At 35.2% G+C, this 16,469-nt stretch overlaps 1 protein-coding gene across 2 annotated transcripts in view; it reads left to right on the forward strand.

The window, feature by feature from the left end:
• Window positions 1–4,388: 4,388 nt before the first annotated feature.
• Window positions 4,389–16,469, forward strand: part of nrbp2b (nuclear receptor binding protein 2b) — a 52,199-nt gene continuing 40,118 nt past the window's right edge. For both annotated transcript variants that reach the window (XM_056450724.1, XM_056450725.1), the window contains exon 1: window positions 4,389–4,792. In XM_056450724.1, coding sequence (XP_056306699.1) covers window positions 4,673–4,792 — 120 coding nt within the window. In that variant the 5' untranslated portion in view covers window positions 4,389–4,672. The remainder of the gene's footprint in view (window positions 4,793–16,469) is intronic.

The following is a 16,469-nucleotide window of genomic DNA, read 5'->3' on the forward strand; positions in this document are numbered from 1 at the left end:
CAGCATATGTTTTACGCAGCGGATGCCCTTCCAGCGGCAACCCATCAATGGGAAACATCCATACACTCTCATTCACACACAGAATTTAGCTTACCCAATTCATTTATACCACATCTTTGGACTTCTGGGGGAAACCGGAGAACCCGGAGGAAACCCACACAAACGCAGGGAGAACATACAATCTTCGCACAGAAATGCCAACTGACCCAGCCGAGGCTCGAACCAGTGACCTTCTTGCTGTGAGGCAATCGGGCTACTCACTGCACCACCGTGACGCCCAATATAAATAATCATAATATTATAATTTGTGTTTTTTTTTCTTCCACTTTTGAACAAAGCAACCCAAGGTTTTAGGAGTAATAAATCTTTGGGCCTTTAGTTATACTATTGAAATATCTTAGATTAAATTCAATTTTTTTTTTTTTACAATTTTTATTTTAAACAATGTCATACTAATTGTTTAAATTTTCAGTTTAGCAAAAACAAAAATACAACAAGAATAATATAGATTCAAAATAACTTAATACACTTTGAAAGAAAGATAAATAACAATATAATTTTAAATAATACAGCCATAACATATTTGTCTAATCTATATACTTTCAATGTCCATCAGTTAAAAAAAGTCACCATCTTGACACATAAAGTAAACGAATATTTTATGGCAAGGCAAGAGGTCATCCCCTTTATCCACTGAGACACACCAGGACTGTCTGCTTTTAACCAAGCTTCCAGCAAACAAAATTAACAGCAATCTTTCATGGTTGGTCATATTAAAGTTCAATAGACAAATATGCAATATACACAAGCTGGGATCAAGAGGAATTACTCTACCAATCATCTGACTTACAATATTCAGTATTTTAACCCCAAAACAACTGACTTTAGAACACTCCCACATACAATGAAATAAATTTCTTTTCTCTTGTTTACATGCATCAGGGATATTCATTCATTCATTTTCTTTTCGGCCTAGTCCCTTTATTAATCTGGGGTCGCCACAGCGGAATGAACCGCCAACTTATCCAGCATTTGTTTTATGCAGCGGATGCTCTTCCAGCTGCAACCCATCACTGGGAAACACATACACGCTTATTCACACACACATACACTACGGACAATTTAGCCAACCCAATTCACCTGTACCGCATGTCTTTGGACTGTGGGGGGAAACCGGAGCACCCGGAGGAAACCCACGCGAACACAGGGAGAACATGCAAACTCCACACAGAAACGCCAACTGACCCAGCCGAGGCTCGAACCAGCGACCTTCTTGCTGTGAGGCGACAGCGCTACCTACTGCGCCACTGCGTCGCCCCCTGTAGCAGGGATATTTGGGTTAAAATGATGCAACTTAACGAGATATACTGTCTGCTAAGCCCTTTATATTGAAGCTATCTAAAATGAGTGCTTGTTGTCTGAGTTTGGGCTTTCAGACAAGCTTCTTGCCACTCTTCCTCAGTTATATCAACTTGTTGGGCAGACTACCAAGCTTGAAGTCTGTCAATAATTGACTCTTTTGATTTGTCCACCAGCTGTTTATATAAAGCAAATACCTTACCTTAATGTTTTAAACATTAAGTGTAATATTTTCCAGAAAGGGGGGTTTGGCAAATGGTGATCTTGTTTTGACGTAATAAAACTGTTGCAAATACGCATGGGACGATAACCGTTTTCAAGGTATTCTGTGGTTTGGAAAAGTCAAGGTTTTAAAACCGCTAAAATTTTTTGTAATAATGTTCCTAAGGTATGTGTAAGATTTTTTGTTTACATTTTTTAGTTTTTTTAGGACAACAGTATCACCAGCAGAAAAGATATCCAAACATGTCGTTTAAATTGTAAAGAAATCTGTGTTTTTGAACCTAATGAATACAGCAGAAGTCAATGATTCATTTGAATTATTTAGCCTGACATGTTTACTGTAACAAAATATTTAAAATGTTTTTCAAAATAAAATAAATTGTTTTCAAAGAGGAACATTTTTTTGTTTTTTACTTAGACATTTAAAAAGAACATATTTTAGAGCAGTAATCACAATACTGTGATACCGTGAAACTGTGATATTTTTATCCAAGGTTATCATACCGTCAGAATCTTACACCGGCCCATGCCTAACTGCAAATATTTGAGAGAGTGCTTTTTTGGAATTCCGAATTTATTCTTAATTTCTTCAAAGGGCATAAAGTTTCCTTCATCATAGAGATCAGATACCTTGCTAATACCTTGAGTTGACCAAATTTTAAAACTTGGAGCGGCTCTACCAGAGTGATAATTTTCATCCCCATAAATTGGTGAGAAATTAAAAAAATTATAAATTGGTGAGTTGTGGAAATCCACCTAAATGAGTACGAGCCTCAAACCAAACTGCTATAGTATTCCTGGTAAATGTATTTTTAATACATTTTAATAACTTAATCTAATTTTAATGGTATAAAGTCAAGGCTTATCATAACGAGCATTTCCTTCTTCAAAATAACTAGTTTGTATTCATTCATTATTGTAACGATACCAAATACAGTTCATTCAGACACAAACAATGTCTTCCAGCACTCTTTTAATGTTAATTAAGGAGACTGATTTGACCTTAAAGTGCTATGACAGCTCAGAGCATCATTTATCAAATGTAACAATAACATGAGCCGTTTTTAGCAAGGCATTTGTTTATCCCTTGGCTGAACTGTTGCTCTTTTGTAAGTGTTTGCTGGCATCATGTCGGGGTCATTCAGTGCTCGCTTTAGAGGTTTGTGTGTTCTGTCTGATCACAAAGGAAAAGGACTTGGGTATGTGTATAAAACAGCAGAGAAGAGATCAAAATATGACTAGAATTATATTAGATTAAAAAAAGAAATGCATACATGTTTGTGTGCCTAACTATATCTTTTGTAAATGCATCTTTATTGTGTAGGTATATTGAAATGTTGGTGCTTCCGCTGAATTGCATGACTTTTATAATGTAATGTAAATTCAGCTTTGATGTTCAATGTTTGGTCAGAACCATGGACAGCACCTTTCTGCAAGCCTAAATGACTTTAAATAACAAGTTAGTATATTGCGGAGTCATTTTATCTTTATTTTTTATTCATCAAACAGGCTTTTTCAGTTCTTTTAATAGATGAACTTCATCATAATTATACTCGACAATTCTTACATTTTTCTGTTGCAGGAAAACATTGGTGGTTAATATATTGAGAAAAGATTAGATGCATGTACTGTGCACAACTAAATACAGTATAAATGGTAAAATAGTATACCATTTAAAATAACAATAAATGCTGAATTTTCAGCATCATTATATCAGTTTTGGGCAATTTATGAATATGTAAATATCTTAGAATTTGTAAGAACAAGAATATTTAATAAACTCAAATATGCATTTAAAATGATTTCATTATATCACTGATTTAATGTATTACTTGAGCATATTTTAATGTAGGGCTGCACGGTGGCTCAGTGGTCGCTGGCTCGAGCCTCAGCTGGACCAGTTGGCATTTCTGTGTGGAGTTTGTTCTCCCTGTGTTGGCGTGGGTTTCCTCCGGGTGCTCCGGTTTCCAGTCCAAAGACATGTGCTGTAGGTGAATTGAATTAGCTAAATTGGCCATAGTGTATGTGTGTGTGGATGAGTGTGTATGGATGTCTCCCAGTACTGGGTTGCGGCTGGAAAGGCATCCGTTGGTTGGTGTAAGTTGGTGGTTCATTCCTCTGTGGTGATGCCTGATTAATAAAGGGACTAAGCTGAAGAAAAATGAATGAATGAATGAATGAAGTTTAAGTATATAAGAATAATTATATAAGTCACATGATCCTTCAGAAATCATCCTAATATGTGGATTTGAAGCTCAAGGAACATGTCTTGTACCACATAATTTAATCAAAAACAGTTCAAGACATTACATTAAACTGCTTTAATGTAAAATATTGAAACCACCTTGTAACAAATATGTACAACTAAAGTTACAGTTCATTAGTTAAGTTTACAATTTGTAGCCTACTATTAAAACGTATCATCATTAAATGACTCTTTTTAGGTATGACTGACAAGAGGTTTTAATATATAAACTACTGAGTGTACTAACTTCGACACTGCACGACATTTTTGTCACTGTTTTCCGGAAATTATTGGCAAAATGTGAGATAGTCATTGATTTTCTGTTCATGCAGTGGAACTATAATATAATTTAAAGCTGTAGCTACCATATCTAGCTGCTTGCTAACGTTACTGCCTTTATATGAACACATAAATACGTAGTCACTTTACAAAGACAATAATTTGTCTAAAACATCGTGGTTTTCTCTGTTTGATTTGGAAGAGAAAATTTTTTGGTATGCATTTATTTACCTTTTTCAATAGTCGTGTTGTGTCCGGTGATTACGGTAATCTGTGTGCCAACAGTTGCACTCGGCGTGTTTGTGTGTCGTTTCAAAGCGGTAAACTGCTGAATGAGAGGACGTTTTATTTTTTAAAACTGTTTTATAAGGTTTTATATTGAGTATGAAAGCACCTTATAATTTCTTCTGGATTTGATGAAATATTAAAAATATACGACATCGGTTTTTCCTGACAGGAGATAATGCCCGTGGACTATCGCGAAACAGCGCGTCATTTCAACGCTCGTCTTCTGATGTGTTTTTTCCGCGGCGCAGCGACTTGTTTACCGTGTTTCTGTGGCATATAATGACCATGTCAGTCCCGGAGAGAAACCCTGGATCTGAGGAGAAAGAAGAGGAGAGCGAGGATGAGAGTGAAATTGTGGAGGAGAGTCCCTGTGGCCGCTGGCAGAAGAGAAAAGAGCAGGTATTTGCCAATTTATCATTGTCTGTGTTCCAAATCATCAGCTAATTATCACACATGTACATGATTTCAGTGTGATACCTAAAAAGGTTGCCTAGATAGACAGCTCATATGATGCAGAAGTAGGCAGGGCACATTGTAACATTAGGGTGACTATCACTATGATGCCATGGCATGCTGTCTATGTAGACAGGTTCTGTATATCTCACAAAAAAAAAAAAATCCCTGAAATGCTGTCTGTAGCATAGACACAACACACCCCTAGGGAGCTTCTTATTGTGTAGGTAGGTAATTTGCAGATATGGCCAAAAATTATGTGTAAGTGAGCAGATCATTGTAATTCCCTAAGTAGTAAGCTCACTACAAAGCACAAAACATGCTGATAAGCTAGTTAGACAGCTCATATGATGCAAAAGTATGGAGTGCACATTGTATGGTGACTATAACTATGGTGCCATAGCATGCTGTTTATATAGGTGTCTCACAAAAATTCCCTAAATGATGTCTGTAGTAAAGACAATAGGTAGTTTCTGGTGTAGGTAGGAAATTTGCAGATATGGCCAAAAATGATGAGTAAGTGGGCAGACCAGTGTAATTCCCTATATGTAGTAAGCTCACTACAAAGCACAAAACATGCTGTCTAGGTGATAAGCTAGTTAGACAGGTCATTTAATGCAGAAGTAGGGAGGGCACATTGTATGGTGACCATCTCAATTATGCCATAGGTATCTCACAAAAATGCCTTAAATGATGTCTGTAGTAAAGACACACTCCTAAGTAGCTTCTTGTGGTGGGGTATCTCACAAAAATGCCTTAAATAATGTCTGTAGTAAAGACACACTCCTAAGTAGCTTCTTGTGGTGTAGGTAGGTGCATATATGGGCAAAAGAATAATGGGTAAGTGGGAAGATCATTGTAATTCTCTAGGTAGCAAAACAAGCTGTCTAGGTAATAAGCTAGTTAGACAGCTCATATGATGCAGAAGTAGGCAGGGTACATTGTAACTTAGGGTGAAGATCACTATGATGCCATGGCATGGTGTCTATATAGATAACTCATAAAAAATCCCCAAAATGCTGTCTGTAGGAAAGACACTCCCCCTAGGTAGCTTCTTAAGGTGTAGGTAGGCAATTTGCAAATATTGCCAAATAATATGTAAAAGTGGGCAGATCATTGTAATTCCCCAGGTAGTAAACTCACTGCAAAGCCCAAAACATGCTGTCTAGGTAATAAGCTTACGTTCTATGATGTACAGGTAAGCAAATTTGCACAGCTCCTTTTAATGGACTAGAATGCAGCTTATTTAATAATAAAGGTTATTGTTATGAGTGACACTCGCTGAGGGAAAGTTTTATCGGCCGTGTCTCAATCATCAGCTATTGATCACAAATGTGCATGATTTCAACGTGATACCTAAAAATGTTGCCTATTTAGATAGCTCACAATGATAGAGATGTAGCCAGGGCACTTTGTTCACCATAACTAGGATGCCATGCTGTCTATGTAGGCAGCTCAAAACAAAACACTGTCAAGGTAGTAAGCGCACTCTTATAGGTAGCTGTAGGCAACTTGGAAATGTAATTACAGACAAAAATAGTGTCTAAGTCGGCAGTTCTTTGAAATTCCCTATAGGTAGTAAGCTGACTGTAAAGGACAAAACATGATGTCTAAGTGATACTCTTAAGAAACTCTCTATGATACAGTATAATTAAACAAATTATTGCATTGTTACTATAGCCAAAATCGTTTTTTTAAGTGTTATCTAATGTCTAAAAGTGCAGCTTATTTTTTAAATATTTTTTAAATGCTATACACTCCAAGGGCCAGTTTTATTGGCTATGTCTCAATTATCAGCTAATTTTCATAAATGTGCATGTTTTCAATGTGATCCCTAAAAATGTTACCGATTAGACAGCTCACAATGATGGAGAGGTAGGCAGGGCACTTTGTAGGGTGACCGTCACTGATGCCATGGCATGCTGTCTATGTAGGTATTTCAGAAAAAAATCCCTAAAGTGCTGTCTGTAGTAAAGACTATACTTTCCTTCTAGGTAGTTTCTTATTGTGTAGGTACGAAATTTGCAGATATGGCCAAAAAATTATGTGTAAGGGCAGATCATTGTAATTCCCTAGGTAGTAAGCTCACCACAAAGCACAAGACATGCTGTCTAGGTGATAAGCTTACCTAAGACAACTCTTTAGGTAAGAAAATTATTACATTGTTGTAGAAATGTTTTTAAGTGGACAGCTCCTTTTAATGGACAAAAATGCAGCTTATTTAATAATAAAGGTTGCTATACACGAGTGACACTCGCTGAGGGACAGTTTTATCGGCTGTGTCCCAATCATTAATTAATGATCACAAATGTGCATGTTTCAATGTGACACCTACAAACGCTCACATTGATGGAGAAGTAGGCAGGGCACTTAGTAGGGCAGGTGTGCCCAATCTCAGTCCTGGAGGTCTGGTGTCTTGCAGATTTCAGCTCCAACTTACCTCAAAACACCTGCATGGATAGTTCAAGAAAGCCTAAGAGCTTGATTAGCTAGGCAAGGTGTGTCTGATTGGGGTTGGAACTAAACTTTCCAGGACACCGACTCCCAGCACCCCTGTTTTAGGGTGACCATCACTATGGTGCCATGCTGTCTATGTAGTCAGCTCACAACAATTCCCAAAAATACTGTCTGTAAGCTCACTCCTGGGCAGCTTCTTATGGTGTAGGTAGGAAATATGCAAATATGCTCAAACGTTTGTTTAGGAAATGATCATTGTAATGTCCTAGGTAGTGAGCTCACTGTACAGCACAAAACACACTCAAAAAAGATTTTTTGCTGCTACAGTGAAAAAAATGATCTCTGCAAAATTGTTGCAAACAATTTATATATGTTCAATTTAAACAAATTAAATTTACTAATGTTCAACTTAATTTGTTTGTTTAAATTTAGCCCAAATACTATCGTGCTTCTTCAAAGACCATACACTTAAATCTTTCCAAGAAATTTCAAATCAATATGATATACCACAATCCAATTTTTAAAAATACGTTCAACTGCGTCATTTCATTAAATCTTTGTCCGATAAGGGTAAACTGAGATTTGAACTTGTAGCCATAGAGCAAATTGTAACAAACTGTTTTTCCAAGGGGCTAATATCCAAAATATATAAAGTTCTGTCTAACTCATGTACTTCTTCCTTTGAGAGTTTGAAATGTGTGTGGGAAAAAGATTTAGGTCACGAAATTGAAGATACAGATTGGTCTGAAATATGTAACAATTTGTATTCTAAATGTACTTCATTGGGTGTTCATGAGCTCAATTATAAATTCATTAACAGAGTTTATCTTACACCCTTGCGTCTGAAAAACTCCTCTGATCTTTGTTTTAACTGCAAAAAAAGGCAAAGGAACATTTCTTGACTGTTTCTGGGATTGGGACAAAATCATCTCTTTTGGAAGAAAATACATAATTTTCTACAAGGACTCTTTGAGATAAAATTCAGTTTTTCTCTAGAATTGTATAAGTTGTATGGCGGGGTAGAGAATGTGTTGGACTCCCACACCAAACATTTGTTTTTAATTTTGGTCTATCTGGCAATGAAATGTATACTTCTATTGTGGTCATCTCCTCAAGTACCATCCTTTAAAATGTGGTTGTCTCAAGTGCGTTATTTCCACTTGAGAAACTCACCTATGATATACATCAAAAGTCAGATGACTTCTGGCAGCTATGGACACCTTTTTGGCATTACATCAATAATTTCTCCTGATTTTCTATTCTATGGTATATATTTTTTACTCCTAGCTTGACTGTACCATGTTAACCTGTTTGTATATTTCCCCCTTTTACTATTTTTTACTTCCACTGTATGACCATATTTGTATGCTGATGCATCAAAATAACCGACGACTAATAATAAAAAAAAAATTTAGCCCAAATAATTTGTTTACAGCCACTGAACTTAAAAAAAGTAAATCAAAGGAATCATCTTTAAATCAATTTTTTTCAGTGTAGTTCAAACTACTTATTTAAAATGAGCTGAAGTTAACTTAATCAATTTGTGTTGGGACAACATGAAGGAATTGTGTGACACCCAGCGTTTTTTACAGTGCATGCTGTTTAGGTGATAAGCTTACTCTTAGGCAACTCTCTACAGGTAAGCAAATTATTATATTGTTATTGCAGCCAAAAATGTTGCTTGAGTGGGCAGCTTCCTATAATGTCCAAAAATACAGCTTATCCATGCAGGCAGCTTCCTATGATGACCCAAATGTTTGTCTAGATAGGCAATTCTCTCACATTACTGTGAGACTACCTACACTAGAAAAATGCTGGGTTCCACACAATTCCTTCACGTTGTTGCAACATAAATTGATTAAGTTAACTCAATTGAACTTAAATCAATTAAGTTGTCACCAAAAAGCTCAAGATTTTGATTCAGCTGATTTTAAATAAGTAGTTTGAACGAGAGGCAAAAATCAGTTTTTAACGTACTTTAAATGCAGTATTAGAGCCAAAATGCTTGCTACTTGGGCAGCAACTTATACTGGTAAAATGCAGCTTACTTATGACGACCCAAAATGTTTTCTAGGTAGGCAGCTTACAGACACACAGTGATCCCTAAAAATGCTGTCTATGCAGTAATCCCTTAATAATCCCTAAAAACGGCTTACTATGGTTCTAACTAGGATGCCCATGTAGGCAGCTGCAGCACACTTTAAATTTCCAAAAATGTAATCTAGGTTTGCAGTTCACAGAGTGGTGTGATATCACAAAACACAGTCTAGATAGTAAGCGTAGGTCACTCTAATACACAAAACGTGTTGTCTAGGTAGCAAGCTCACTCTTAGGCAGCTCTTTACATGAATGCAACTTTTCATATATAAAAAAGCATTGCACATTTATTTATGGATGAAGCTCCATATGATGACCCAGAATGCTTTCTAGGTAGGCAGCTCACCACGCTCAGAAATGCAGTTTTATTATGTAGGCAATTTAATGCCATGGGAAGCAGCTTGTTATGATTGCTGATGGCCCTATGTAGGCAGATCATTGTGCTGCCCAGAAATGTTTTGTAGGCAGCTCAGTATTTATTATTTATTATATATATATATGACTAACATTGGTGTCATGGGGGTGCAGTGGGTAGCACGATCGCATCACAGCAAGAAGGTCGCTGGTTTGAGCCTCGGCCGGGTCAGTTGGCATTTCTGTGTAGAGTTTGCATGTTTTCCCGGGTTCGCGTGGGTTTGCTCCAGGTGCTCCGGTTTCCCTCACAAGTCCAAAGACTTGTGCTGTAGGGGAATTAAATAGGCTAAATTGGCCGTTGTGTATATGTGTGAAAGAGTGTGTATGGGGTTTGCCCAGTATTGGGTTGCAGCTGAAAGGGCATCTGCTGCGTGAAACATATGCTGGATAAGTTGGCAGTTCATTCCGCTGTGGTGACCCCTGATAAATAAAGGGACTAAACCGAAAAGAAAATGAATGAATGACTAGCGTTTCGTTTATTTATTTTTTCATTTGTCCACTTGTACAGTAGGAACATGGTTAGCGATCATTTTAGTAAAGTAAAGGCTTTAGCAAGAAAATATATTCGTATAATAATATATTATATTTAGTCAATATGCCATTTCCCTATATAATATATCTTTAAAATAAAATACTATTAATACACCTAATAATACAATCTGATATAATATGTGCAATTTCTAAATGTGTATGTTTAAACATAATAGTTTTAATAACTAATTTCTAATAGGTAATTTAGTTTGTCTTTGCCATGATGACGGTTAAAAGTACGAAGCATAAATCACGAGAATCAAATCATAAAAATAATGAAAAACAAAAAACGTTTTCTAAAAAGAGTCTGTTATTTATTTATAGTTTTAGGAGTTTCCTCTTTTATTTGATAGGACAGTGGAGTTGCGACAGGAATACATGGGGAGCAGAAAAAAGGGGTTAAGGATCAGCAAAGGACCTCAAGCTGAGAATCGAACTCGGGTCGCCGTGAGCACCTCAGTGCTATATGTCGGCCCACTTTACCACTAGGCTATTGGTGCGGACTATTTATTTATATTTATCATGAACATAGACAGGTTAAGAACAATCTAGCAAACATTTATAATTGTTTAATATTTGTAGATTTTCTGGCATATGAAATGATAAAAATATTTATCTCTACTTTACTTTTTTTTCCAAATATAATTATTGAATCCCCCAAATGCTTTATAGTTATAGGCTGCTTTCTAATACATGCAAAAATGCTATTTATGTTTTAACTTGAGCTCATTATGATCATTAAAAATCCATAAAAACATTTATATTAATCTTGATAGTAGTATGAAATCTAAAATGTAGTCCAGGTTGTAAGCTCAGTGTGATGCACAACTGCTGTCTAGATTGCAAACTCATCCTTAGACAGTTTATTGTGATAGGAAACTTACTTTAAATGCAGTACGTAGGGCCAAAAATGCTGGCTAAGCAGCTTGTTATGATGGCTGATGGCACTATGTAGGCAGCTCATTGTGCTGCCCAGAAATGTTTTGGAGACAGCTCAGTATTTTGTATTTATTATTTATTATATTGTATCTATATATCACTAACATATATTTTTTTTCGTTTGCCTACGTGTACAGTAGCAACATAGTGATCATTTTAGTGATCAAATATCTTTATTGAATTCCCCCCACGATATATATTCAAATAATACATTATATTTATTCATATAAAAATGAAATAAAAGATAAAAAGATAATAATAATAATAATAAAAATAATAAATTGAAACATTGAAAAATAATTATAAAGGAATAAAGCAATAATAATACAATAAAATAAAAATACATGTTTACAAACACACAATTGACATAATATTTAATCTATAATGTACTTTTAAAAACTTTCTCCAGAAGAAAAAATATAATAGGAAATACTGTGAAAATTACCTTGCTTCATTAAGCATTACTATTACTATTATCTAATTATAGAAATAAAAAGGTTGCTCTCATTACAGTTTCAAAATAAATGCAGTATCTTTTTTTCTCTTCTCTTCAGACAGTAAAGTTCAGTGTAGCTAGCAAGAGCTTGCAGGTTATCACAACCTCACACACTTTATCATTATTTGTATTTGACATGTTTGACCCTCACTAGTGCTGTTTTTTCATTTACTGTCAAGTGGGAGAGAAAAGCGGCGCCATGAAACAGCCAGCTTCATTATAGCAGGCTTTCCTTTAGCTTTGCACTGTAGTTTTATTACCGCTTTCTCAAAGTAATCTGCTTGTCTGGGTTTCTCCTCACAGCAGGCTCACAGATGCATCAACTTATATTACAGTACTTATCTAATGCCCACTTGATTTGTTTGACTTTGAAACCCAGATGCTGCCAAAGAAATCACATTGAAAAAAAGACTGAAATTTCCTCTTTCAACAAGAAACAGGAAATTTCTCCAGCTCTTTGGAAAGAGTTCTGTACACTTGATGAGCTGCATTTTGGTCAATAGCATCAAGAGAAACTAAGGGTGCATCTCGATCAGCTCCCTTGTTTAGTAGTCAGTGCACTGTTCAGGGTTGTGAGACATTTAAAATACTGTCTCAATTTCAAAATCATTTTAGTGCACTAAAAACATTTGCGCCTTGAAAAGTCACACAATGCACCATGAATATGCTCCATTAATGGAAGTTTAAAAATGCGAAACATAAATCATGTGAATCAAATCATCAAAAATAATAAACAACAAGAGACGTTTTTCTAAAAAGAACCTTATCTATATTGTTATGAATGTATATGTAAATAAATGTGTATGTATATATACATATGTGTGTATGTATATATACATATGTATGTATGTATGTATGTATGTATGTATGTATGTATGTATGTATGTATATATATATATATATATATATATGTATGTATGTATGTATGTATATATATATATATATGTATGTATGTGTGTATGTGTATATATATATATATATATATATATATATATATATATATATATATATATATATATATATATATATATATATATATATATATATATATATATATATATATATATATATATTTTCCAATTTATTTTAAAGAGTTTTGAGACACAGTTGTTTTGCGCAAGGAAACGGGAGCTTTTAACCACTCGTGCGCTTCACATCACTGACGTTGTGAGCGAGGATTGCCTGTGTCTCACCGTGCACCTGATCATCCTCTCATTCTGTTTTATTAATCGTGCTGCTTCTCAGTTCTAAGATCACATTTGCGTGCATATTGACAAACAATCTTAAACTAACATTCTAATCTTTAGGGACGAGGCAGCTCTGGGAAATTAAAAATTATTTTCAACCACCCAAAGTGGCTAGTGGGGGTTTCTTTCTAACCCGCCACAGCTGAAATCTACCCGCATTTGGCAGGCTGGCGGGTGTTAATGTCAAGCCTTGCCTACAACAAATGTTTTTATATTTCTTAATCTTATTTTAAGAAGTAAATCAGGTTTAAACAAAATTGTTTTAGTTATTTAAGGTTTAACTCAATATTTTTAGTCAGTTTGACTAGTTGAGGTGACTAGAAAATTGCATTTGATCCAACTAAGCCATTTCACTAAACCATGATAACACACAACTTGTTTAATGATTAAATCTACAGCCAAACATAATGATCTGCACAGAAATTCAACATTTTCCATCTCAAAGACGTTTTTTAAGTGCATCTAAAGAACCTCATCTGTCCTTCACAATTACTTATGGATCAAATTCCTGCACAGATAGACGGTTTAGACCTAGTTGGACTAGTTTGAAGCAAGAAGAGCGTGTCGATGATGTTGGAAACTCTCTAAAACACTAATGCAGCAGCACTTTAGATGCTCTGATACTGCATTATCTCATCTGCTCCAGTCAGGCTTTCTCATTATTCTGTTTGGAGCAGTAATCGGCCATGAGCGGATACTTAGTGTGGCAGCAGGACTCTGTTAGTATTGATAGATTACAGATGCAGCAGATATCATGTGTGATACAATACAGTATAGGGCTGTAAATGTCTCACATCATGATAGAAGTCATCCCATGTCTTGTTAGTGATATATATATAACAATATAGCAATGTTTTTGTAAATTCAATCAGTTTATAGTTTATATTGACTGTATAATTTACTCATTCATTAAGTATGTGATTTTGCTTCCTCTCACTTTATTTAGATTTTCTGGGCAAATTATGAATGTAGAAATATAAAATTAATATTAATGAAATATAAAACACTTTTCAAAAATGACAGGTCCAACATAAAATACTACTAAAAATAAAACGCTAAATATGTAAGCATTACTTGCCAGTTTGCAGCTTTCTCACCATGCTGCTAAAGGATGAAGTATTGCCATATGCAATGCATTTGGTGACAACCCAATATAAGTAATAATTAAAAAGCAAGAATAATATGCAGTAATTTTTATTTCGTAAAAATAACATACAGTATAGTATATGTCGTCATATTGCACCGCCAATACAGTACTCGAGATTGCAGTATGAGCTCAAGCTGTCTTAGCAAAGAAAAAAATAAATAAATAAAACTAAATTATATGCAGTATTTATTAGCTGTGTTGTGATCCCAGTAAATAGTAGTATAATAGTAAATAGTGCTTCCACTAAATAGTAGATAGTATTGTTATCATGTTAAATTAGAAGTGGTTGAACTAATATTTTGATAATTTGTAAATAAATTAAATATTTATGAATGAATAATTCATAATAAATAATTCCAAAGGCATTACTTCAAAGAAGAATTATTTTAAACTCCCGACTGATGCCATAGCACAAGATTGAAGTAAAAATGTGTTGTTATTCTTGTAAAATAATGCAATTTGATGCTGTGCTATAAGCTAACAATAGTAACTGTTGTTTCTGGAAGCAAAAATGTCATTGGCCAATAAAAGCATGCTTTTTTGCATTTAAATAGACTATTATGAAAAACAATGCTTTAAAAAATGATCAATAAGATAATACTGCTTTTTATATAAAAAAAGTCATTCCTTGTTTTTTTAATTCAAAATGTACATTTTATTTGAATTCTGGTTACATATTTATCAGTGGTTTCCTGCCAGGTTTTTTAATAATTAGTTGTTAAAATTAGTTAAAATTCTGTCTGCATCAATTTGTTTTGGTTTAGCTTTGCCTAAATAACAATTATTAAATATTTTAATTATTATTAAAGTAATGTTTCAAATAATTATCAATAAGCAAATTAAGGTGTTTTTCATAGAATTTAGTAATTTGTTAATTTTAATAAAATTTTTTTGTTTTTTTTTTATTATCAAATTTGCTAACAATTTGTGAGTTTCTGCACTAGTTCAATTCAATTCACCTTTATTTGTATAGCGCTTATAGAATGAAGATTGTGTCAAAGCAGCTTCACATAAAAGGTCATAGTAAATGGTAAATAGGAACAGTGTAATTCAGTTTGTAGTGTTTAAGTTCAGTTCAGTTTAATTCAGTTTATCTCAGTTCAATGTGGTTTAATAATCACTACTGAGAGTCCAAATATTGAAGAGGAAATCCAACGATGCGCAGCTCTACAGATCCTGAACCATGCAAGCCAGAGGCGACAGCGGAGAGGGAAAAAAAACTTCACTAATGGCGGAAGTGAAGAAAAAAACCTTGAGATAAACCAGGCTCAGTTGGGCATGACCATTTTAATTTCTCCGCTGGCCAAACGTCTTGTGCAGAGCTGCAGTCTCAGTGGCGGAGGCTGGAAGCTGGCCTCAGCGAAGACATGTCTGTCTCTGGAGCATCACAGGAATCAGTCTCATGTTCTCCACTCTTCCATGACCACCACAGTAGCTGCTCAGGATACGGCCTGGTCCAGGATATCTCGTCGTTGGTCGTGGTTCGAATCAGTGACTCTGCATGGTCTGAGGGGCTCGGGAAGAGTATCCCCAGGTGTAAATGGAGAATAAAGAAGATAATTAGCGTAGCTGCTGTTCATAGTGTATATAAACAAGATGCAGAACCTGTGTGGAAGCCCGCTAAGTGGTGCACTAAGTGTATGCTTTACTGAACAGATAGGTCTTTAATCTAGTTTTGAATTGGGAGAGTGTGTCTGAGCCTTGGACGTTATCAGGAAGGCTATTCCAGAGCTAGTGATATATATGAAATAAAAATAAAATAAAACGTGGCGCAGTGGATAGCACGTTCACCTCACAGCAAGAAGGTCGCTGGTTCGAGCCCCGGCAGGATCAGTTGGCACTTCTGTGTAGAGTTTGCATGTTCTCCCCGTGTTGGCATGGGTTTCCTCCGGGTGCTCCGGTTTCCCCCAAACACATGCGCTATAGGTGAATTGAATAAGCTAAAATTGGCCGTAGTGTATGTGTGTGAATACAAGAATGTATGGATGTTTCCCAGTATTGGGTTGCGGCTGGAAGGGCATCCGCTTTGTAAAACATATGCTGGATAAGTTGGCGGTTCATTCCTCTGTGGCTACCCCAGATTAATAAACAGACTAAGCCGAAAAGAAAATAAATGATGAAAATAGCAAACTATTCAAAATAGCATTATCTGTTCAACAGTGGGTGGAAATGATTTTATTATAATTAATGACATCATTTTAAAATTTGATTGGTGAAATTTTCAAAAAAAAAATCTCTTTGAGTCTAAAAAGGCTTCGAGTCTCTGAAAATGGCCTATTGCAGTTTTATTTATAG

This window comes from Danio aesculapii, chromosome 24 (genome assembly GCF_903798145.1).
Source record: "Danio aesculapii chromosome 24, fDanAes4.1, whole genome shotgun sequence".
Classification (NCBI taxonomy): domain Eukaryota; kingdom Metazoa; phylum Chordata; class Actinopteri; order Cypriniformes; family Danionidae; genus Danio; species Danio aesculapii.